Below are 23,009 nucleotides of genomic sequence, written 5' to 3' on the forward strand. Positions count from 1 at the left end.
AGCTTACCAAGAAACGACTATGTCCATTTGGAAAGTTCCATATTTGTTTCTGTTAATCATGAAACTTTGCTCTGTGGCAGAAATTCCACTCTCCATTAATAAAAAGGTGAAAAGCAGGCAGGAGACCCGAAGAACCTGAACCCAGGGAGAAGCAGATATTATGCTGAATTCAAGCCTAACCTGTCAGGAGAACTGGAGTCTAAAGGAGAGATGGCTATTTTCTGATTTCAATCCTAGAAGCTTTGGGGACTTAAAGCAGGACTGAGTAAGACAAAAGAATGTGAGTGAAACTGGAATCTGAGCTCTCCCTGGGTTCCTAGAAACTAGAAGAGAATGGTTTTCTGCAGATCCTCCCCATTTGCAACCCCAATATTAATACTTTGCAAAACTGCAAAACGCCAGTATGTTTCTTCTGCAAATACTACCTTCTCTGTGAACCACTGAAATGTCTTCAGAATACTAATGGGATGAAAACAAAATCCACTCCCTTCTCCCTCACTCCTTCCTGTGAAAGAAGTCTTCACAGAACACTTCATGAGAGGAAAATTCTGCTGTGGTCCAGTTTATTTTGTGCCTGCAATGTGAGTGACTTTTTTTTTTTTTTTGCAAGCACATCCTCCAAGCTTATACATTGAAGTACACACCTTAAAGCAGAGCTTATGTACTGTTGCACATTGAGGAAGAAGGGGATATTTCAGGACAAAGCAGGTCACTGTTCACATTTTTATTCTTTAATTGCTCTTAGGCTCCTTCCCTCTAACCTATTGCTTTAAAACATTCTGGTACTGCAAACATAATCCTTCATTTATTCATTTATTCACAATTCAACTTATACAGCATTCATAACACTGTTCTGTTACAAATGCCAAGACCTAATTATAACACAAGACCAGTTCAGATAAAACTAGTAGTAATCCAAAGTATCTTTAAAAAATAAGAATCATCACAAAAGCATCAAAAAATGTTCTTAAGTTTAAAAAAACCTCAAACATAAATGGCTGGGTAGAGTATCAGCAGGCTATAAAGCAATATAATTCCAATAATAAATGCATGTAATGAACGATTTCATGAAATACCTGACATTCACATTTGTTGTCACGATGCTCTGCTAAACTTAAATATCTCTAGGAAAAAGGTGGACCTTCTACTAACTGTAATCTTTGGGAAAAGTGGATTTTAGAAACTTATTACTATCAATAGTCTGCTTTCAAATAGGGTATCCATACAATTGCCACTTGTTGCCAACATCAGCAATTACTCAGAGACAGAATTTCAGCAATACTTCAGATTACATAGTTGACAATCTTTTCTTGCTAGAACTAAAGAAAGAAAATGATGGGAATAAGAGTATTTTAAAATCTTCCGTTTATTCTTACCTAATGTATTCTTCTTTGTTTTCTTCTGTGACCAGAATGTTGCTACCATTTGGCTTCAAATCATGGCTTTTGATTTCACCTAGAATTTCTTTATCAACTGAGAAAAACATTTCCAAGCCACATTCTTCAATATCATTCTCTCTGTAAGGAAAAAATAAAAATTAGTTTTAAATAACTGTGTTGAGACCTTGTACTCAGTAGAGGAGATGGTTATGAAGAACCTTAAGAAAAAAAGGTTTGGAGCTAAATAATCAAGATAAGGAAATGTTCTTTACACAATAATTATGTTTTTTCAAGTACTGACTCATTTTACTAATATGCATACATGAATTGTACTCCTGATCAGAAATTTTTGATCAGTAGTACCCTTAAAGTTACCAGTCACAAGGCTGACAAACTACCTGCTGACTATGATCTGTGGAATGTCTATGGAATACAGGAACTTTTCAAGTAATGACATTTTTGCATATTTCATTGCATGATTGCTTCTTCTAACAGGTAACGTAAGGACTGGGTTAAAACATAGCTGTCATTTTGTCAGACAATAGCAGATAAGAAGCAACTAAGCAAGACTTTGCATGCTTAATGAATTATCTTCAACTCCAGTATATTTATGGACTATCTTGTAAGCATATACTAAAATGTCCCAAGCTCCTAAGTTAACAAAGTACAATTACTCCTGCTAAAGAGGAGTTCTTTTAAAAATTTCAACATAGGAAGAATCTGTAGCCAATAAACATTGCTCAAATAAACTCTATTCTCTTTATAGGTGTTAAGAGCCAGGAGAATAACAGGTACAACCCTGTAATTTATATGTTGATAAAGTTCTTCTGTAAAGTGAAGAATCACCTGCATATGCAGAAGTTTTGATGACCATTTTTCCCCCAAATAAAGTGCAAAATCAAGATATTTGTCCTGAACTGTAACATAGAAATGTCAGTCTTGAAAACATCACTGTGGTTTACCTAGCACCATGATGCAACAGTGCTTCTGAACTTGATCTTTCCATACATGCCATTGCATGAAATCTCAGATGAGGAGGGAAGGCTTCAGATGGATGGATGATGAAATAAAATAACCTCTTCCTTTTAAAATGAAAGATACCTGCTCTAGCTCAGTTTGAGCAGAAAGGTTTGACTAGATGACCTCTAGAGGTCCCCCTTCCAAACTCAATGATGCAGTGAAATTTTCAAAATTGTGGGACTGAGAAAAATGGCCACCTGATAGGAGAAAGCACCAAGAAATTAAAAACTACTGAAAGCTTCCAGGAAAGTTATAAAATTTGGTTTTTTTGGTGAGGAACAAAATTATGCCCACCCTGACAGACATGACTTTCTTCCCCTACAAATTTGCAGTCATTTCCTTAGAGGATAACTTCATCAGTACTACAGATAAGCAGGCTCAACTATACTAAACTTGAAGTTTGGGTCTCTGTACTTAGAGCTCACTGTGCACCCCTCAGAGGACTGAAGTTTTTTTCTCCACAGTTTTCATATCCTTAAGTGTTTTTTCAAAAGGGTAAAGCCTTTCATGGACTCCAACCTAGAAGATTTCTTTATCACTTCAGAAATTGCTACTGGTATTTGGGTCATATTTGCTTTAGAGACAGCATTCAGAAAAGTTCTTGTTACAGCCTTAAGCTTCCTTATTGCTTTCTTCTGTGGTAAAAAAAAACAAACCCCAACACACAATCCAACAAAAAAACCAAACACTGACTGCAGAATAATAAAAGCGTATGTAGCCAGCACAGCTTAGTCATTTGATACCCTCATATACAGAGTGAGATGTAAGAGTTGTTCTTGATAGCAAGTTCTGAGTTTTCTAGTTCCTTACTACAGATGCAGGCTTCTCTTGTCTTTGACAAAATCTTTCATTAGTCTTGGAAGTTTCACACCAACAATCCACTGGGTGGTATCTGGCAACACTGCATACTTTGAATTAAAATGAGGAGAAAAAGTCGTTTGTGATGTCTATGACAAGTCCCCATTACTGCCATAGACAAGTAGCCTAATATTGACATCCAGAAGCCTCTGTGCTCTCTTTTAGACCATTATAAACTACATATGCACCAAAAGAACCATATATAGAATAAATGTAACACTCTCAAGCAGCACTGAAAGACCTTGCAATTACTGGGTATTATAAAGAAAACCCATTGCTTTGAAATGTGAAAAGTGGCCAGCTTATGTGCACTGCACACACAAATGCAAAGATGCAACTATGTCTCCATATAATGGCTTAAAACCCCCACCCTTTTACTCTAGACTTTCCACAAAATATTAACAGATTGATACTGTTCATAAGGTAAATGTTACATGTGCAACTCCTTACAATTTAGTCAGAAGATCATTCACCAGTAATAGCTTCCCCCACAATTTAATGTAAATTTCTTCCCGATAACTCGCATTTTCTTGTATCATATTTGCTTGGTCTCTAAAACTCGGTAAGCCACAAGATGACAAAAAAGTGCCCTTATTTAAAAAAAAAAAACACCAAACAAAACCCCGTACATTTTCTAACTACAAAACAGATAACAGGATTCCTTAATTACAGAAATTCAGACTTACAGCTTCGAGACCTTTTCTTCCCTTTCAGGTCGCAGTTTCATGGCATCTTTACTCAAATAGCAACTATTTTAAGTTTTCCTAATGGAATATTAACTCGCTACACCTTTTAGCAGCACACACATTGAGTACAGAAAATACTACTCTCTGAAAACCAAATAAAAATTCCTATCTCAATTTGTAAACATCTCATAAAGCTGCTTTCCCCCTGCCTTGTTATTTAAGATAATGCTTCCAAGATTTGTCACTACAGAAGATTACAATCTTGTCTTTTATATTTATTTCTTAATTTTAAAAACCAATCTATACCCACACCTTTTATGAATTTCTCAAGTAATTTGTAAAACTATTCTGGTTTTGTATGATTCTTTAGTAAAACATTTTATCTCTCTAGTTACATAAAAAAAAAAGACTCATTTTTCTGCTAAATTGTTTCTACTATAGCGGAAGAAAAAAATTTTAAATGAACTTGTCTTTTTGTCTTTCCCTTGTTATTTTTTTTTTTTTTTTAAACTTTAGGGAAATGAAAATCACCTGTGTTACTGAAACAAATGGTGCACATCAACCATGGACTACAACATCCTGGAGTCCTGCTATTATAAAATAAGTACAGAATTACAATGCTTTACATCTAAGTGTTTTTTTAAATTATTTCTTAAAATATTTTTAACACATAATTCCAAAATAATTATGGTCTACAAACTCCAGATCCTTACTACTTGCTGCCCTCTGGAGAAGAATCTGCAAAGGAGGGGAGAAGGAGGACTCAAAAAGAGTATGAATGTAGAATAGACAGATGACTGACAATGCATACATAGAAGGCTATACGTAGGAATGGTCTTGAATCATTCAGCTTGGAGCAAAAAAAAAACAAGGACAGATAGAAGAATGCATGAGCATTAACTTCTTTAAAGCATGAAATCTTCCAATATTAACCTTGAAGTCAAATTTCAGGTATGACTAACAGAAGAATTTTGTGGTTGGAAATAATAAACTAAATTTGTTAACTTCACATTATTGTAGCACTAAACTTTTTATGTTTTCCAACTAAACCAGGTACTAGAGAAACATTGAGCGGATTTTTGCTGATTTCTTTTTATCAGTTATCTGAAAAGTTTCAGTGGAATTTACTTAAGCCATTTTATTTGTAACAGTGTTCAAGACTACCACATCTGTATAATGTGTAGCTAGATTTACTAAACAACAGCAAAAATGGAATGCAAGATGCTGTGTAGAATATTCAATGAACCAGAAAGGCTTTTGCATTATAAAATTATTATTTGTGTATCTAAAATTATAGTAAAATTTCCAGTACTGCTCTGCAATTGATGTATTATACTTTCCAGTGGGGTTTTTAGTAATAAATTTACATCTACTTCCTGACATAAGTGAAAACCAAAAACATCGTATTGCTATTTCAAGAACAAAATCAAGTCAAACTCACTTTACCCAGATGAGAGAGTTGTAAAACTCTGGGTCAACAGATTCTAAATCCTTGAGTCCTACTGGCTTGTTTAGGATACGTTTATAGAACGGCAGAGAGAAACCAGTGTCAATGAATTTCCCATGGAACAAAGCCTGAAGAACATGAAAACAGACAAAATAATGCAAAGGATGATTGAATACTTAATATGACAACATTCTGTACTCTGTACCAATGAAATCTGACAGCCAAAGAATTAAAACAACCTGGAATATCATGACTGCTAATATGCTGAATTACTTTATACCAACAGTAGTTACATCCAAACACCTGGTAATAGTTTAAACTCAAAAATGAATTTGTTTCATTATCCATCTGATGGTACAATATTTATTTATAGGAAAATTACATTACAACCTTTTTCTACTTTTGAACTTACCATGGCAATGAATCTTCCAATAAATCGGAAGTATTTCAGATGGTCTGGATTAATGTAAGAGGCTGGGTTTATCTGTAAGCAGTAGTTATCTTTCCCTGCATATTCAAACAGGCAATACATTGGGTTCAAAACTTCATGTGACAATAGAAAGAACCATTCCCTGGAATCACACAAACAATAAACACACATTTCAAAATAAATTCAATTAGAAATTACTTTAGCTAACTCATGTTGACTTAGGAACTTGTTGGCACATGGGTAGCCAATCTGACTTCTTTACCAGAAAGCATGCTAGACCAAACTGAAACCAAGTTGAAACTAACAAACTACAAATTAATGTACAAAGTTACAGTGATGTACAATTGTCAGTGGTTTGGATAAAAACCACCCTTATCTAAATAAGCAGATTAAAAGTCTACCACTGATTTAAACTTTAGGGTTTTAGGGACTGCTAATTAATATATGCACTCCGTTACATTCCAGTGAAGACTTTTGACACGAAAGTAGATTTCTATTCACTTTTTCAATAAACCTCCACTTTGATATTAATGGTTGTACCAAAGGTTTACTGTAGTTCAGTAAACTGTGCATCTATAATGACTGAGAGGATTAAAGTAATTCCTAATGAGAATTGAAAATAATTTTACACAATTTTAAGACATGCATACATCTTAAAGAACTGTCTTCCTCAGATATTCCGAGGAAAGATAAGGAATAAACTTCACTAATATTTTGAAAGCACTGCAGTTGGAAGTATCTACTTTGGGGAAGTCTTCACACCAATAACTTGCAGAAAAAGATATTATTTGCCATATCAGTTTAGTTTACCTTGCAACACCTCCATAATCTAAGCCTTCTTCACCAGGGAAAATAACCCATAAGCGTCTCCGTAGATCCTGAGGGCTGAAGCTCATTATCTTAGTAAAAGAAAAACAATCAATTCTTTTTAAGAAAACAGCTATAAGCACTGGCTAGACTTGCTACTATTTGCTATCAAGCAATATAGCATTTAATAATTCAGACCATAAGATGAACTATGAGTACATGAAGTACCTGCTTACGGGATGTTCAGGGAATCTGAAGCATTACTGCAAACCTATTTCCATAGATTAAAAAGTCAAAGATGCAAGAGAAAAGGAAATAATAATTATGAAATTAAAGACTCAGGATACTTAGGCCAGCAACCTGTCTATAAGGATATGACAGAAATCCAGCCAATAAATAATGGGCCCAAAGTGAGTCAATACAGTATTTGTTAAATACTATACTGAATGGCATCCCAGTTACAAGTAATGAAGAGACATGATCAAGGACTCAAACAAATAAATTAGAAACAAAATAATAATAAACTTTTTTTTCCCCTTCATTTTATAGCTTCATCTCCTAAAGAGCATAATAAAAATCTAGCTGGTTTGTTGCTTAATTTTTAAAAGTTAGGAAGAATCTTAAATGCTAAGGAACTTTACTGATGCTGGTTTTAATACAATGACCAAATTTGTAATTATGCTGATTTGGTCAACTGTTGTAGGTTTACCTAAAAAATTTCACATAGCACTTCTGTGTTTCCAAGAACCTTAAGTTTTTGTTTGCAGTGAGAGGCACAGAATTTGGATCAAGACTTGCACTTTCAAATCTCTCCTAGATGTCTGCAGTAATCATCACAAAAAAATTTATAACCCCAACAGGTATCTGCAAATGATCAATGACTAACAAGTATAAAAAACTTAACTCAGGTCTTTGCAATTATGTCATTAAATTATTGATAAGGCACCCTGTGTTCCTAAGGAAACCTAGGTTTGCTGATATTTACATAATTACATAACCTCTCTCTTGTTTCTTTACAGTACAGTATAATTTTATTGCCTCTATGGTTACCATAAAAGGACCAAGTGCAATTTTAGAAATAAGGCTGGAGCTAACTTTCAGTTACAGGATTTATTTTGTCCCCTTCTAACCCCTTCTATTTGAAGACGTCATTGTTCCAAAAGAAAAGACTAGCCAGCTGCACTATTTGTTGCTTCTGCTAAGCCACTTTACAGTAATTTGAACAAGAAAGCATTAATCCTTATTTAGGAATATATTTGTCTCAAAACATACTATTCTATTTGTTCAAATTTCCTGGCTTGACACATCTGTGATAATTCCTACAAGAAATGAAGCCTGAAGACATATAGGAAGATAAAAAACAATTCAGCTAGGGACAGAGGAAGCTAAAAGTTCCTATATTCTTAGATAAGGTATGCATTTTCTTAAGTTACTTTTGAGTCAGAAAAATACAGAAGTGTCCAAGAGGAGTATCTGCCAAGAGGAATTGTTCCATGCACTTCTAAGCCTGTCTCTATGTATTTTACTGGACTGACAAAGAGCTGCTTTTGGCTTCAATTTAGCAAGCAATGGGAGTGATTTATTGCCACAATGAACATTCTAAAGTAAAAGTAAAATTCAAAAGCATTTAAAAATATTGTATAGGAACAAATTTTAACCATGGTTTAGGTCAACAGACATTAATAGGAATTTTGCTACTAATAATGTAAATAGAATTAATACTTTTGTTTTCTATTAACCATTTCATTACTCATTTAAGGACCCATTAACACCCAGACTGAGTTCAACTTAATATATTTTGGTACTTAGCCCATGCTTATATAACACAGTTAGGAAAAATGTGCCAACAAACATAAGCACAACACGAAAACTTCCTAAGAATGAGGAGCTGCTCTGCCACAGCGCTCCCCTCAAAATTAACTCAGATTTTTTTTTTTTCTTTCCTCAGAATTCTTTAACAAAATAACCTTCTCTGTCAGATGAATCAGCCTTTAGAGCCAGAACTTCACAGTTTAGCATGATCTTTTAATATTGTTCTGATTTCGGCTGAGATAGAGTTAATTTTCTTTCTAGTGGCTGGTACAATGTTTTGGATTTAGTGTGAGAACAATGTTGATAAAACACTGATGGTTTAGTTGTTGCTAAGTAGTGCTTATCCTAAGTCAAGGATTTTTCAGTTTCCCATGCTCTGCCAGCAAGCAGGTGCACAAGAAGCTGGGAGGGAGCATGGCCAGGACAGGTGACCTGAACTAGCCAAAGAGATATTCCATATCATAGAATGTCATGCCCAGCATATAAACTGGGGAAGGGGGGGAGGGTGTGTTGGCTGGGAGACATGGATTACTGCTCAGGCATCGGTCAGTGGGTGGTGAGCAACTGCATTCTGCATCACTTGTCTTTTCTTGGGTTTTATTTCTCTTTTTTCAAAAATATTCCTATTGTTAGTATTTTCTATTTTATTATTTATATTATTATTATATTTTACTTGAGTTACTAAACTGTTCTTATCTCAACCCACGAATTTTACTTTTTTTTTTTTTTTTTTTTTTTAATTCTCTCCCCTATCCCACTGGCAGGGAGGAGTGAGCGAGTGGCTGCATGATGCTTAGTTGCTGGCTGGGCTTAAACCACAACAAATATGTAAGTATGAATGTATCCTAACTATTAAACTAGTATTTTTTTGTAAGACTCAGTTAAAATAACATTAGCAAGACGTCAAAGGGTCAAGAATGACATGTGACAATAAATTTAATCAACTCAACTTTTCATGCCCACTACTAACATGTTTTAATACAATACCTGCTGAAATGAGTCCTCAAATAATGTTTTTCTGCTCACTGTAATCTTTATGTGTTGTGGCATTGCCAGTTGCTGAAATGAAATTTTTCAGAGGTGAAGTGTACAATCACTTAAAAGTTTCTAATACTGAGTTTGGACTGTTAAAAGTTGTATATATTGTCTGAAGAGGTACAGCTGAATTTCACTAATCCATATAAACCTAACCCAGTAATCAAGATATTTAAATCTTAATTTACTCCAAGAAAAAATTGCTTCCAATATTGATATCTACAGTGAGGTATACATGCCTCCAGATCCTCCTTAGAACAGGTTCAAATACTGCACTCTTACAAGACATCTGAAAACATTAAGATCAATGACATATTTTAAGCCAGCAAGTCTTTCTACTCCAGAAGTTAATAAAAAATCAGAAAATTTAGGTTATTCTGCATAAAATTCAAAGTGAAAAATTAGGCTAATCTCTCTGCTATTTTTCAAAGGATAATTCATTGACTCTTGAAAACTGGAACATTTAAACCTAAGACTTTTTCCTAAACACCAAGGTATTTAATCTTTTGATATACATGGAGTTTAGAGGACCAAGACTGACACACTGGAATTTGATATTATTTTAGAGCACGCTTACGTGCAACACAGTACATTCTTCAATGTTTAGATATGCATGTTCTGTGTCAAATGCCCTGCATTTTCTTCTGGAGGTATATATTTGTGCAGAAAGTAGACCTTGTGTTAACTATAAAAACACTGTGCCTCCATATATTCCCTTATTAACAGGAGAAAGAAAACACTATTCTGAAATTCACCACTTACAAAAAAAAAGCAGCTAAACTGATGTTCTCCTTTACTCTAAAAAGTTTTAAAGCCATAGCTTACCTAACTTTAAAGCTTACACAAGTTCATAAAAGTCCTGTATTTACTTTCTCTTAATTTAACTCACCTTTAACCTTAAAGTAGTTTGATTACCTTTACTTGCAAGGCATTGAAGAGTTCATTTAAGGCATGTAAGCAAAACCCCAAAATGCAAACAAATACTCCCAAGAAATTAATCCGTACCTGACACCAGAATCTGAAATAATGGACCTTTGCCTTGAAATCGCGCACATAAGCTATCTGAGGTCCATTGTCTCTGGAACCAAAAGGAGAAGAAAAATGAATTTCAAAAGTGGTTTTGTAAGTAAAAACCTGCAAATGTATTAGTTATATAGTTGTATGGTTTAGTTGGCTATCTAGTTGGAAGATTCTTATTCACATTTTTTGATTTTGGGGTATAATTTTCTTGTTTTTAAACTAAAAAAAAATCTTCCTTTGTCAATTGTGGAGTGCATACACAGTACTTTTTAAACAGCATCTGATTATTAACTGTAAAAAAGATTCAAACAGTAAGGATGGGGTGACATTCGATTAATTTAAGTTGGGAGTTAAATCAGAATTTAACTCCATTCTGATTCCTAAAAAATCAAAGAAAGAAAGGGTTGAGTGTACTTTTAAAAAGAAAGACTAGTAACTGGAAGGAAGGGATCTGGTCATCAACAGTACTGATGAAGCTCCTTTATTACCTACAGATCTTATACACTACTTGACAAGAAGGATTCTAAAGTGTTCAAAACACAGCCTTCTTCAGGGACAGTTATCAGTGGATGAAAAAAGCTAGAAAATTAAGAAGCATTACTACATGTAAAACTTTCTGCGTAAAAAAACGTACAAAGAGAAAAATCCTTTTTAAAATGATGCGTGCTAACCTTCATTTTTGAAAACTTAGTATAAAGTTAAAAACACTTACAGAGCAGACTTGCCCGTGCGAGGATCTATATATGTGGTGGTTCTCCTATTGTGATCCACAAAGTATGGAATACCATCCACAGTAAATCGCATTTCCCAGCCTTCTGGTAAGGGTTTCTCATTTAATTGACTACGGATACAAGAAAATATAGGGTAACTGATCAACTAAATACATTGTCAGTTGATAAATAACTGAGACAGTAAAAATTTTGGCAGATCTAGAAAAACTATGGATTGAGAAACTTTCCATTCAATATTTATTCTGCCTTTTTTTCCTCTTAAATTTTCATGTCAGCTCTCAATTAGAGCAAAATGACTGTTTAAATAAATATTAGCTCATTTGGTTGCACTACCTGGAATAATGGCAAATAGACACTTAAGGGAAAAATGTAAGCAAGGTTTATCGATGCTTCCTCCACTTATACAACAGAATTTTATCTTCTAACTATTAGATCTTTACTCAAAAACTGATATAATTTTAATAAGTAGCTTTTGGTACCTCATATATAATCACAGCAGCCAAAAAAGAGCTTCAGAATGACAAAGATACAAGAAAACGCAAATACTGATCTTGTATGATTTTTCAACAACTTCCAACTCCATTTTGGTATAAACAAAAATGGATCTCAATATATTTGGAAGACCTGAGTAGTATCACTGCAAAAGTGCTCTCAGAGTGACTTCCCTCCATACAACTACATTGTAAGACCACATTTCTAATTGTGAAGCCAGCACGCTGGGTTATATAAAGAATAATAGTGTTCTCCACACAGTCAGCTGCTGCAGATGTGATTGGGATGGAAAAGTTGTCATCTCTGGCTACAGGTATTACCCCTCCACACATACTAGGCTATTCCCCTCTCCCTTCTCTTACTCCTCTATGGAGGACAGATGAAGTTGCTTCACCAAATGGAAATTTTCAGCTCAAACAGGAGGAGTTGTGATTGAATACCCTTCACCCTCAATTTCCTGCCTACATTCCCTACCTCAAAGAGTCAGAGTGACCAGAGCCTGAAATAAACAGTACTCCATTACTTTTAGTAGTGCCTCAAATTCTCTTTCTGTCTTTTTTCTTTTCTCTCCCCCTTTTATTAAAAGGCATGAGGAGGGGTGCTGCAGTTTTTAAAGTTTGCCTTCTTTGTCTTTTAGCTATTGACTGTCTAGGAAATAAATTCAGGATCCTCTGTGCTATCCCATCACTGCATGAAAGAAATCCCTCCCTCCCCCAGTGATACAAATGTTTATACATGCACATCTTATTTATAAAAAGAGTAGGAGCTGTTCCGGGGAATGAACTTATTGCTGTTGACCAAGACTTTCCCAGTAATTGTACTATTACTAAGTAATATTTTGACAGTTTCCATTTTGGCTAGTACCTTTTAATATTTTAACAGAATTTTGTGTAGGACAGTCCATGTTTCAGCTGTGGGCAGCATTTCCTAGGTCTCAGTCTCACTACTTTGTTACATTTTAATTCCAGACTTACATGAAGCTCCAACTGATTTCTTACCCCTGGCTCCTGGGATCTTCCCACTGAGTGATTCGTGTATTGTGATTGACAAAATACACTCTGCCATTGCTGTCAGTTCTCTTTTCTGAAAAGATGCAAAAGGAAAAAAAAATTCAATACCTCCTTAATGTATTGCTGAGACTACATCAAATAAAATAAATTCATAAAATCAATCAACAGATCCTGCCACAGCCTCTGCCGATTTCTCTGTACTTCCTTTGACTCAACATCTTTTCACTTTCATTGACATTATTCCTTAACTGGCTATTCACAAAGAGGAACATCTCTTAATATTACTGACTGCTAATAGTCATACAAAACTGCACCATCACCTACCCTCAGTGAAAAGCTGCACTTGATGGTATTCATAGGTAAATTCTTTGTATCTCAGTTCTTACCCTGAGAAGTTCAGCTACCTCCACCTGCGCTGCTTATACCAACAATCCTGACCACAAGAGATATTCTGGGCATCATAACAACAATATAAACATTGGTGTGAAGGAAGTAGCTCATCACAGGAGATTTACCTTCACTAGATCTATTGGCCTACTGTTTGCACTTTTAAAAAAGGTTTTTGAAAGTTATTTTTGAAAGTTAAAAATTTATATGGCTTAAAATATTGATGAGGTTGAAATTTCTGTCTTAAGATCCTTTACTATGCTATTTATTTTTCAGTTGTAAGAAAAATTAATTTGAAGAAAGAAAAAATGTAAGCTGTTTTCTCCACAGAAAATTTCCAGCTGCTTCCATTATTGTGACATACCTTACAAGCAATATAGACAGTAAACACAAAACAGGTAACAGATGTATACACAAGGATCAAGAAAGTACAAGGGCTTCATATTCAAATTATGAGCAGGGAATAAAAAATGATCAATGCAGTTTCCAAGAAAATACATTTATATTTTCTCTCAGATAGTTTGGTGTATGCCCGTAATTGAACAAAGCTTATGATAAATGCCCCTGCTTGGTCTTCTGTACCATTCTGCAGCTCTTTATGCAATTTTTATTTAGTGTTGCAAGAGAAATACGGAATATAGAATACAAATTTATAAAAACAGGCCAAAATCTGACTACCACAGGTAAAAAGCTTCAGTTTACAAGAGAAGTCTGGAAGTAGACACTTGTCTATGAGAGTTACACTGATAGCAGATTTCAACACGATGTGGCAACTCAGTTTTGTTGTTTCCTGGGCAATGTCAGCCTACAGAACTTTCTTTGAAATGTTATATATGTAATGCAACGAAGCACAAGTGTGGTGAACAACAATTTTATGGCATGAAATTCTGCTATTGTATCAATACCAGAACTAAAAATCCAAACAGTTACGTTTGAAAAAACAGATGAGCCAAAACCCCAGAACTAACTGCCAACTAATTACTTGCTTTAAAATTACACAATTCCGAGAATTTTGCCTATGTATCATGAAACCTGAATTCTTATATCTGCTTGACAGTCACAGAAGAAATTACTTTTACACTTATATTTTCCTACACACCTCCTCCAATTATATTAATTGTAAATTTTTAACCCTGTAAAGTACAAAACCAAATTTATTACAGGGAGAGGGGCAAGTCAAGAAGTGGTTAGCTGTCATTATAAAATGCATTTTCAGGTCAACAAAACTCTCCAAGAATTAGCTTGGAGAGAGAATTTGGCAGTCTGATTTAGAGGGGATATGGAGTCTGATTTGGCAGGAACGGAATGGTGGCGGGGAATCCCGCCTAATGAAAGTGGTAAAAAGGGGATTACAGTGTGATAGAAACTATTATGATAGTTACAGGGAGTAAACCAGAATACTTTATAGTTTCTAATCTACTTTGAAATTGCACATCCTTGTCAGGACTCTGTTTTAACAGCACATTTGATTAGATTTAATTTTAAAAGATTTTTAACCCAGATTTCCATTTTAAAAAACTAGCCTAGAACAGCTGACAAAATAATTTGCCAGAAGTATGCTTTAATGTTTAATTACATGGCATTACAAAACACTTTCAAGTCAGTCTTACCCCATCCATGTGGCAGAGGGCCAAGAGGATCAAACTCTTTGTTCTGTGTGGATGAAAAGTCCTGGTTCTGCAAGTCACACAAACAAATGGTGCATTAATGACTTGTCATTTGCTTTCCAGATGTTCTACCATAGCAATCACAAATTACTGAAGTAAATGCATTTTTGTAAATGTTACATATAAGCAAAGATGCCAACAATTTATTTTTCTCCACAGAGAAGGCCTGCCTACTTTACAGACCTTGGCATGCTTAATTAACTACAGTGCCAAGAAAATAATTATTCTTTGTTTAGTGCCCCTGCCTGTGCAGAAGGTAAATTAGTACAGCAGCACTCAAAACAATCAGAAAGCAAACCACTTCATTCCTGCATTCAGTACAGTTTTCCCTACCACCATTTATGAGGTCCATTTTTACTCTCTACACACATGGCAAATTTAGAACCTACACCACTCTTGATTAAACTAGTAGCATGAGTTGGAGTCATCTGAAGACTACTATTCATCAGAGGTAAACAATGGATTTAAAATTCTGGAAGGATTATTTTCAATTTCCCTGCTTTCATAACATTCATTGTGCATATTTCATTTTACCCAAAGCAGAAATGTATGTCCTATGAGATGATTTACCTTCCAGGTCTTTGGCCAAGCCAATACAAGACACAATACAAATAAACGAGCTTATTACTAAGCTGTAGGTTGTTTTGAACCAATGTCTTTTATCAATATAATACATCGAATTTTATCAAAGATGACCACCTATCCAGCTGACAAATAAAAACCATCACACTGCATGTGCTGCCTACAGTCACCGCAAGGACATGAACTGAGGTTACCAATTATTACTTCCTGCCATGCTACACACAAAAAGATACTATAGTATCATAAAGAATAAACCATAACAAAGTCTGATATCTTTATGGAGAAAAAGTCACGCACAAGCATGCCCCAAACCCAAATACATATATACTTTCAATATGCAGAAGAGATACTAATCGGTTGAAAATTTGAAAAAGATGCCTCTCACTTAACCTTTAGTCATCATTATAGTCCTTACCCCATATATAAATCTCTGATTAAACTGCTGCATAGCTCCTTGAAGCTGACTGCGCTGAAGCTGCCACTGCTCATAATTCCGGACAGACTCTAATGTTGGTCTCTGCCATGTCGTTGTTCTAGTGAAGTGGTCGACATAATAAATTCTCCCCATGTTGTCAACTCGTCGCTCCCAGCTTTTAAAAAAATTACAAGCAACAGTTCTCAATAGCAGACAATTTTAAGGGCTCAGAAGCACTTTTAGGTGAACAGGCAGTTTATTGGAAGTGGATATAAAGCATGGTCTCATCAGCAGGCTTTTTTTTTCTCCTTTTACCCTCCACTAAAACTATGTAAGAGCTAAAATAGTTTGAGAAGGATCACTTCTACGTTGTTGTGTATTATACCAAGTCAGACTCATTCCATTTACTGTACTTTTTTGAAAGAGTTTTCAAGAGCTACACAAACCACTGTTAATACTATACCGCCATTACTGCATTTATCCTGCCCAACCCATAAGAAAATAATCTGCTGGTTTCTCCTAAGATGACAGTAGAAACCCTGGCAGTTTGGACTGTACAATGCAAGATTTCCTCACACACTAATTTGGCAGAAAAGGAATGTGTGGGCATTGGGTTTTGGTTTGGTGTTTTGTTTTGGTTTTGTATTGGTTTTTTTTTATTATTTTCAGTTCATATGAAATCAGTACTATTTACAAAACTTGAATGAAAACACTGCTGTTCTGAGTAAGTTTAATACACTAGTCAATCCTCTCAAAAAGTTAAAAATAAATTGAGTATGACAGGTGGGTTCCCTTTATGAGACTGTCTGCCAGTTTTTGTTCTTAATACCAAGTTTTCTTTACTATCCCATGTTTTTACTTTGTAATTCTGTAGTGTGTGAACCACTTAAGTATGAATGAAGTGCAACAGAGTAATTCGTAGGTTTTTCTTACATTCCTTAAAAAATAAGAAACGTAGAACAAATGTGAACACTGCTTCCATGTAGAGACTAACATCACTGGCTATTCTGATGCTAGCAGCTGGAAAAGCCTAATAACCAAAGCTGTTTTATAAAAGCATAGTAAATTAGCAGCTGGGAACCCCGAAACAAGATCAAAGGACTGCAAACAGTAACCTCAGGATAAAGAGGTAACCAAGGGCATTCTTCCTCAAACACAATCCCAAAATACTTTTCTGTAGTTTTGGTTCTCTTTTACAGTTGGGGGTGTCTATTGTCTTTAACTTAAATCTGTTTCTCAGTAAAGATGCACTTGCTTAATCTTTGACAGGAAATTCAGATTCTGTTATTTTTGACGTTCAACTCTTTTCCCATACTATGTACATTTTCGCAGAACTCGTTGGAGATAACCTGGAGCAATTGTTTGCACTGGGTTCACATTTCTATTTACAAACATGCTTTCTAGCTTTAGTAAACTGTCAGTTAATTAGTTTCTGAAAAATCCAGACATATCCTAAACTATCCTATAACTTAACGTGGCTCACCTTGGAGGAAGAGGCTCTGGCCGATCCCACGTTGTTCTTTTTTCAACATGATCTACATAGTATACTCGACCGTGTTGGTCTACTCTTTGCTCCCAACTGAAAATAAAACAATATTTTTATCTTCCTCCAGATCAAACTACTCCAACCATTCATCTACAGTATAAAGATAAGAAATATTTTTTTTTCATAAAATGCTTATTTCTAAATAAAATGCTTGAAAGTAACACTTGGTTCACGAGATGCACCAAAATGCTGTAGCATATACAGTGGTTCAATGTTCCTATTAACAGTAATTCTGTGTCAACTAGAATACAAAAAACATTCTACACTACCACCTTCAGTTTCTGGGAAACTGAAGCTAAAATTCATGCCTATGCATACAGTTTTAGCAAGCAATGAAGCAAAGTTTTGTATTCAAGCATATCAATAACCTGTTGAACAGAATAATCTGTAGAGCATAATCCCCTTTTAGACTAACATTAATTCAATTTAAATCCTCAAAACATGCAAATTTTGCACAGATCACATATATGCAGAGTTCATCATAAGGGCACTGGTCACATATTTTCTGCATATGCAGCATTTGGGATACTGACTTACCCCTGTATTTGCATCAAATGTAACATTGGGGGGGAAAAAAAAGCATGCTGATTTTGCCATTTCTGATGAAATCAAAATGGTAAAGCAACAACCGATGCTTTCAAGACTGCTTTTATATTTCACAGTTGTCCTGTAAGTGAAGTAATTCAGATCTCTCCTACCTTTTGGTTCAACTGCCTGCAAATTAAGGCAGATATTTCACCAATTACACCATTCACATTGGTAAGCTTTTGCTTTCCCTCATTCAGAGTTCAGAAACTTCAAGACATATTGCAGATTATGTACTGCAACAGCAGATTTTCTTCTACTTATCTACAGCAATATTTTACTACCTGACTTCATTCTAGTTTGAAGACAGCAAGCTGCTGCACTATTTAAAACTTCTATGTTTCACTGACATGGGAATGTATGACAAGTATCAAAAATATCTGAAAGATTAATTCTTTTCTTGAATAAACCATGCTTGAAGGCCTACCAGACAAAACAGTTATGACAACCTCCAAATTAATATCAGGGCGGGGGGTTGTTATGCAGCAAAAGGCAGATGTTATGAATGTTTTGTTACACCTACTGTAAGTAAAATAAAGTAAAACCAGAAAGGTCAGCACAAAAAAAGAAAAAAAAGTCATTAAACTCGTACCCAGGTGGAAGAGGACCTTGACTGACTGTAGTAAGCGCCTGAGGTGGAGGATTTACTGGCTGGACTTGTCTGGATACTGGAGGTGTGGTGAGTGCAGGAGTTGCAGGAGCTGTTGTTGCAGCTGTTGCCCCCTCAGGGCTCTGTTCTGAAGATGTATTTGCAGCTGTACCTGCCAGCGATCCTGCACTGGCCCCATCACTTTCTGTGGATGTGGATGAAGGACCATTTACACTTGCTATGATGTCAGAGATATCAAAGACAGAAGAAAAAAAGCCTTTAACTGATATTTATCACCAATCTATTTTAGAATTTGTAAACCACAAAAGTAAACATGCAAGAACTGGTATTTCAAAGTGCACACATACAGCCACAATTTATAGCTTACACAAGAACTAAAAAGCAATTTTGTCTCAGTTTGTAAAAATGCTTTAATCCAAGAACTGCCATCAACAGCACAATTTTGGTATTTCTGATAGAATAAATCATATTTACCAAAGCAAGTTGTCTGCATTCCGTAAACACTAAACAATTATAAACAAAAAACTACCTTCTTGCATTGATGAGTTAAATATTTTCCATTTATTATTCAGAATAGTGATTTAAGAGATAATAAGCACAAAATTTTCAAGAAGAGATTTGACATTGCATAGAAAGAAATTACTGGAATGGGAGGGGAATACATACATTCTTTTAACATTTTCAGTTTTTTCTGAATGCTATTTGGTGGGTGGGATTAAAAGTTGTATACGAGTCAGGCCTTGTTACTGAACTCCACTGGATTAATCTTTTAAAGTAATTACTGTATTGCAGTTTCGCATCCAGACTCAGCATTTATCAATTGTAATAATGAGACTACTGAAACAGATTGCAGTGTATGGGCGTAAAGGAGTTACCCTAAAAACATTGACTAACTATTCAGGACTACTTGTCCTAAAGTTTTGTAGTTTTTAAATAATCACATAAAATTGAAAAAAAATTATCCATTTCAGTGCAAAAGAGTAATGAATGTTTTAAGTGCTGCTATTTCACAGAATTTAACTGGAACTGTAGAAACAAATAACTAGTATTTCATACCCTAATATTATCAACTTGAGACAGTTCTGAGTCCTTCACTAGATTTCATCTCAAGCCTCAAACTCAGTGGATCTCTTAGTGCAGTAGTAGCATTCATTTGTGGTCTTTTGGTCCCAGCCCCACTGTATGTAGCAGCATCTCTGCAATCATTACTTAGCAGACATTGAAGCAAGAAGTTTCTAATAGGAACAATGATTAAACAACATGTACTGAATGCAAGCTTAAAAATAGTCCTTCAGAAGTTACATGCCAAAGAATTTACCATGAAAAAATGTAGTTAAAAATCAGCATCAGAAACAACAATGTTCATTCAAAGAGTGTGCAGCTTTGAAATGAATACTTGGCCCTAGAATACGTACCAGCTACTGAAGTGGGTCTGCGGGGAGTGGGTGGAGGTGGTCTAGAAGGCCTGGGAGGTCTAGAAGGTTTGCAGTTTCCATTTGTGAGTAATGGAGAATCACTGCCATTAACAGTCTTGTTTTCATTGGGAGCAGCATCTTCACAGCCTTCAAGGCCATTTGAGTTAGTCCTTTTGCAGGAAAAGACAGAAAGGAGAACTGTTCTAATAGTCTATGGGTGACATCAAACTTTATGGAAGACACTAAAATGTAATCATTAGGACTAGGTGAGACTCTTACATTCATAATAATTATAAAAACCTATACATCTGTATAAACACACTAACAGTTTATCTCCTGAGGTATATGAAACCTCAAATGATGAAAAGGTTGTGAAATAGATGTATATAACATCTGTCACTGAAATCTCCTCTCATTTCCCAACTCGATGCACCCGCCTTTAGGCCCAGGCTCTGGATGTTGCTGCTAAGCTATTTCCATCCATGAATTCCACTTGTGTCTAATGGGATGGGAAGCTGACAACACCGGAGAACAGCCTGTGTGCATTTGCTCCACAGGGCTAGTGTATGCTCAGAACACACAGAATGCTTCAAATTTTTACAAAACTTAATTATGCATACACCAATTTTCCCCTAAACTCAATTCTGGAAAGGACTGGAGAATTTAGGACTAAGCATTAAGGTTTTGATGAACAGCTATGAATATAAGCTTCTCAACTTTACAAGAATTAACAAACCAAATAGAGTACTGAACCATTCTCTACTGTTCAGTAATACCTAGCAATTTATTATTTTGATATATTTGTAGCTCCTTAAGCAGAGTTACAGGTATCTACATCTTTACTTCTAAAGCATTTTCTTTTCAGAATATGTTGAGCAAAATAAAAAGATTGTCAACTAAAACTCCAGTGGACTGACAGGTCAAGTACATAGGTCATCAGTAATAAAACCGTAGGTTACTGGTTTCAGCCCAGTACCTCTAAATTACATTCCTTTAAATGTACACAAAATAAAAAACAGTGGGTAAGCCTAAGTAAATCAGAAGTCATAGAGGATCAAGTAGAATCATGTACATTTGACCTCAATATCATCAAACACACTTTTGCTCTATAGCAGGTGTGGTGCACATAATTCATACTATACCAGACCAACCCCAAAGTAAATCACTATGAAAGCATGTACAAATCATTAGTGATCTGAAGGTTGCAAGAGCTATAACCAAGGTCTTCCTCAGTCCCAGAAAACATACTGCTGTTGTTTGAACATTAAAGTCAAAAGTGTAACCTTTTATCTTTAGTGTATTCGACCAGTTGGCTTAAGGTACAACAATACATATCAAAACACTATTATACACTAACACATTATTATAACAATAACCACTGCTAGACATATTCCAGATCATTTACATGATCCTCAAAATGGACCATTAATAAACACAAAACCCCCACTGGTTGGTACTAAAACCAAATCAGCTATTATTACTATTATTATTATACTATCACACACTCAGGTATTCTGAATACCCAAGCATGGAAATATTCTTCTGAGCATGAAAAGGAAACAGAACAAAAAAACCCCAACATTCATGGGAAGACTTCAGACAACATAGCTAAAAGAGTTACAATCTATTAAAAAAAAACAGTGAAATTTAACTTGGCTACTCCAGGCGTCATCCGAGTGTTGTGCATTGTACAGATCCTTAAAATACCTGTACTGGGAACTAATTAAAGTGGTATGGTGCTCATTGCAGGTTAATCTACCATCAAGTACGATCACACTTTTATCCTACCAAGCAGCAGGCAGGGTACGTAATCCGGTATTGACTTTAAAACACTGCAACTGCTAGACAGCTCTTGGTAGCTTCTTAATAAAGCTAAATATAATTCTGGTATCTCCATGCTATAAAGCAAAACAGTGTAAAAATAACCAGTGCCATTTATGCACAACTGGGATTTTTTTTTTTTTTTTTTTTTTAATATATTTTACTTTGGTTAATCACTGGGAGAAGAATGAGGAACATGAAGGGAAAAAAACCAAAAGATCAGTCAGGTGTGGAGGCAAACTGATGCTAGAAGATGGGGCTCAGATTGAAAACAATTTAATATGGGAACATACAATGGTACGGTATTTTTGTTTAGGACATGCTCAGATCTTAACAGATGCTGTTGCAGGGCATGCTCAGAATTTTTTCAGTTGTCTCCTTTATAAAACATACAGTTCCTCTTTCAAAACTGCAAACAATAAAAGGCAGTACAAAAAAAGAAGAAAAAAGTCTTACCGTGTATCATTCTTTACTTTGGAGCTATCACTCTGTGTAGGACCTTAAATACCAGAAAGAAAAAGACAACAGAAGTATAAGAAACATTCTGAATAATTCCCAAGAAAAGAAGCAGTCTTTAATGGTCACATTTCTTTCAAATGTGGAGGTAATACACTATGTGCTGCTTATATACTGTCTTATTTCAAAACTGCATACATTTTGCATGTCTATGTATATGTTTGTGTACTTTTTTTTAAACCACTGCCACTGTGACTAATATTTTCACTTTATGGAAGATATAACAGGATATCATTTGACTGTATTAATATTCCGAAACACACACAGTTCAGTAACATTGTTTCCTGTCTTTGCGGCAGCATGAAGCAGTGTTCTCCATTCTTGAAGTGGAGCTGGCTTTTCATATTGTCTCCCTTTTCAATGATGACAGGCAGAGCAGGAAGGGCAACAACTTCTCTAAAATCTTCTCTCTGGTTGGCTAGCAAGCAACTGCAGGGGCTTTGTTTTGTGGGGCTCTCTAGCCTGGACGTTTCCCTTTCTCTGTACGTTAGTTAGCATAAAGACAATCAAGCAGGTACAAAATACAGCTGTACTCCAAATAGAATTATAGCAGCTCAGCCTAGATTTGCAAACCTTTTGCAACTGCTTGTTCAGCCAGCTTGGAAATATTTGCCTTTTGTGCCAGCATTTGCAATACTTGAACACGCAGCACAGAACTGCTCATTTGTGTAGACAGCAATACTTTATTTCCATGGAATTAAACAAATGTCATTAACAAAGAAATGAATTATCAATTCT

The 23,009-nt window shown here is 35.3% G+C and overlaps 1 protein-coding gene across 12 annotated transcripts in view; it reads right to left on the reverse strand.

The window, feature by feature from the left end:
* The window catches only part of ITCH (itchy E3 ubiquitin protein ligase), a 72,311-nt gene that overhangs the window by 12,444 nt on the left and 36,858 nt on the right, over positions 1 to 23,009 (reverse strand). For 9 of the 12 annotated variants that reach the window (XR_007508164.1, XR_007508163.1, XM_049817542.1 and 6 more), the window contains 14 exons: positions 22,212 to 22,254; positions 19,935 to 20,104; positions 18,502 to 18,736; positions 17,262 to 17,357; positions 15,779 to 15,953; positions 14,725 to 14,791; positions 12,716 to 12,800; positions 11,207 to 11,335; positions 10,480 to 10,552; positions 9,427 to 9,498; positions 6,631 to 6,719; positions 5,803 to 5,962; positions 5,385 to 5,518; positions 1,377 to 1,517 (listed from right to left, as the gene is read on the reverse strand). Coding sequence is in view for 9 of the 12 variants with exons in the window: in XM_049817542.1 (XP_049673499.1) it covers positions 1,377 to 1,517; positions 5,385 to 5,518; positions 5,803 to 5,962; positions 6,631 to 6,719; positions 9,427 to 9,498; positions 10,480 to 10,552; positions 11,207 to 11,335; positions 12,716 to 12,800; positions 14,725 to 14,791; positions 15,779 to 15,953; positions 17,262 to 17,357; positions 18,502 to 18,736; positions 19,935 to 20,104; positions 22,212 to 22,254 (1,669 nt within the window). In the remaining 3 variants the exon portion in view is untranslated. Of the gene's footprint in view, positions 1 to 7; positions 136 to 1,376; positions 1,518 to 5,384; positions 5,519 to 5,802; positions 5,963 to 6,630; positions 6,720 to 9,426; positions 9,499 to 10,479; positions 10,553 to 11,206; positions 11,336 to 12,715; positions 12,801 to 14,724; positions 14,792 to 15,778; positions 15,954 to 17,261; positions 17,358 to 17,861; positions 17,993 to 18,501; positions 18,737 to 19,934; positions 20,105 to 22,211; positions 22,255 to 23,009 lie in introns of those variants that run through there. The other 3 variants (XR_007508165.1, XM_049817549.1, XM_049817550.1) reach the window with 3 other exon arrangements.

Source organism: Accipiter gentilis, chromosome 14, assembly GCF_929443795.1.
Source record: "Accipiter gentilis chromosome 14, bAccGen1.1, whole genome shotgun sequence".
NCBI lineage: Eukaryota > Metazoa > Chordata > Aves > Accipitriformes > Accipitridae > Astur > Astur gentilis.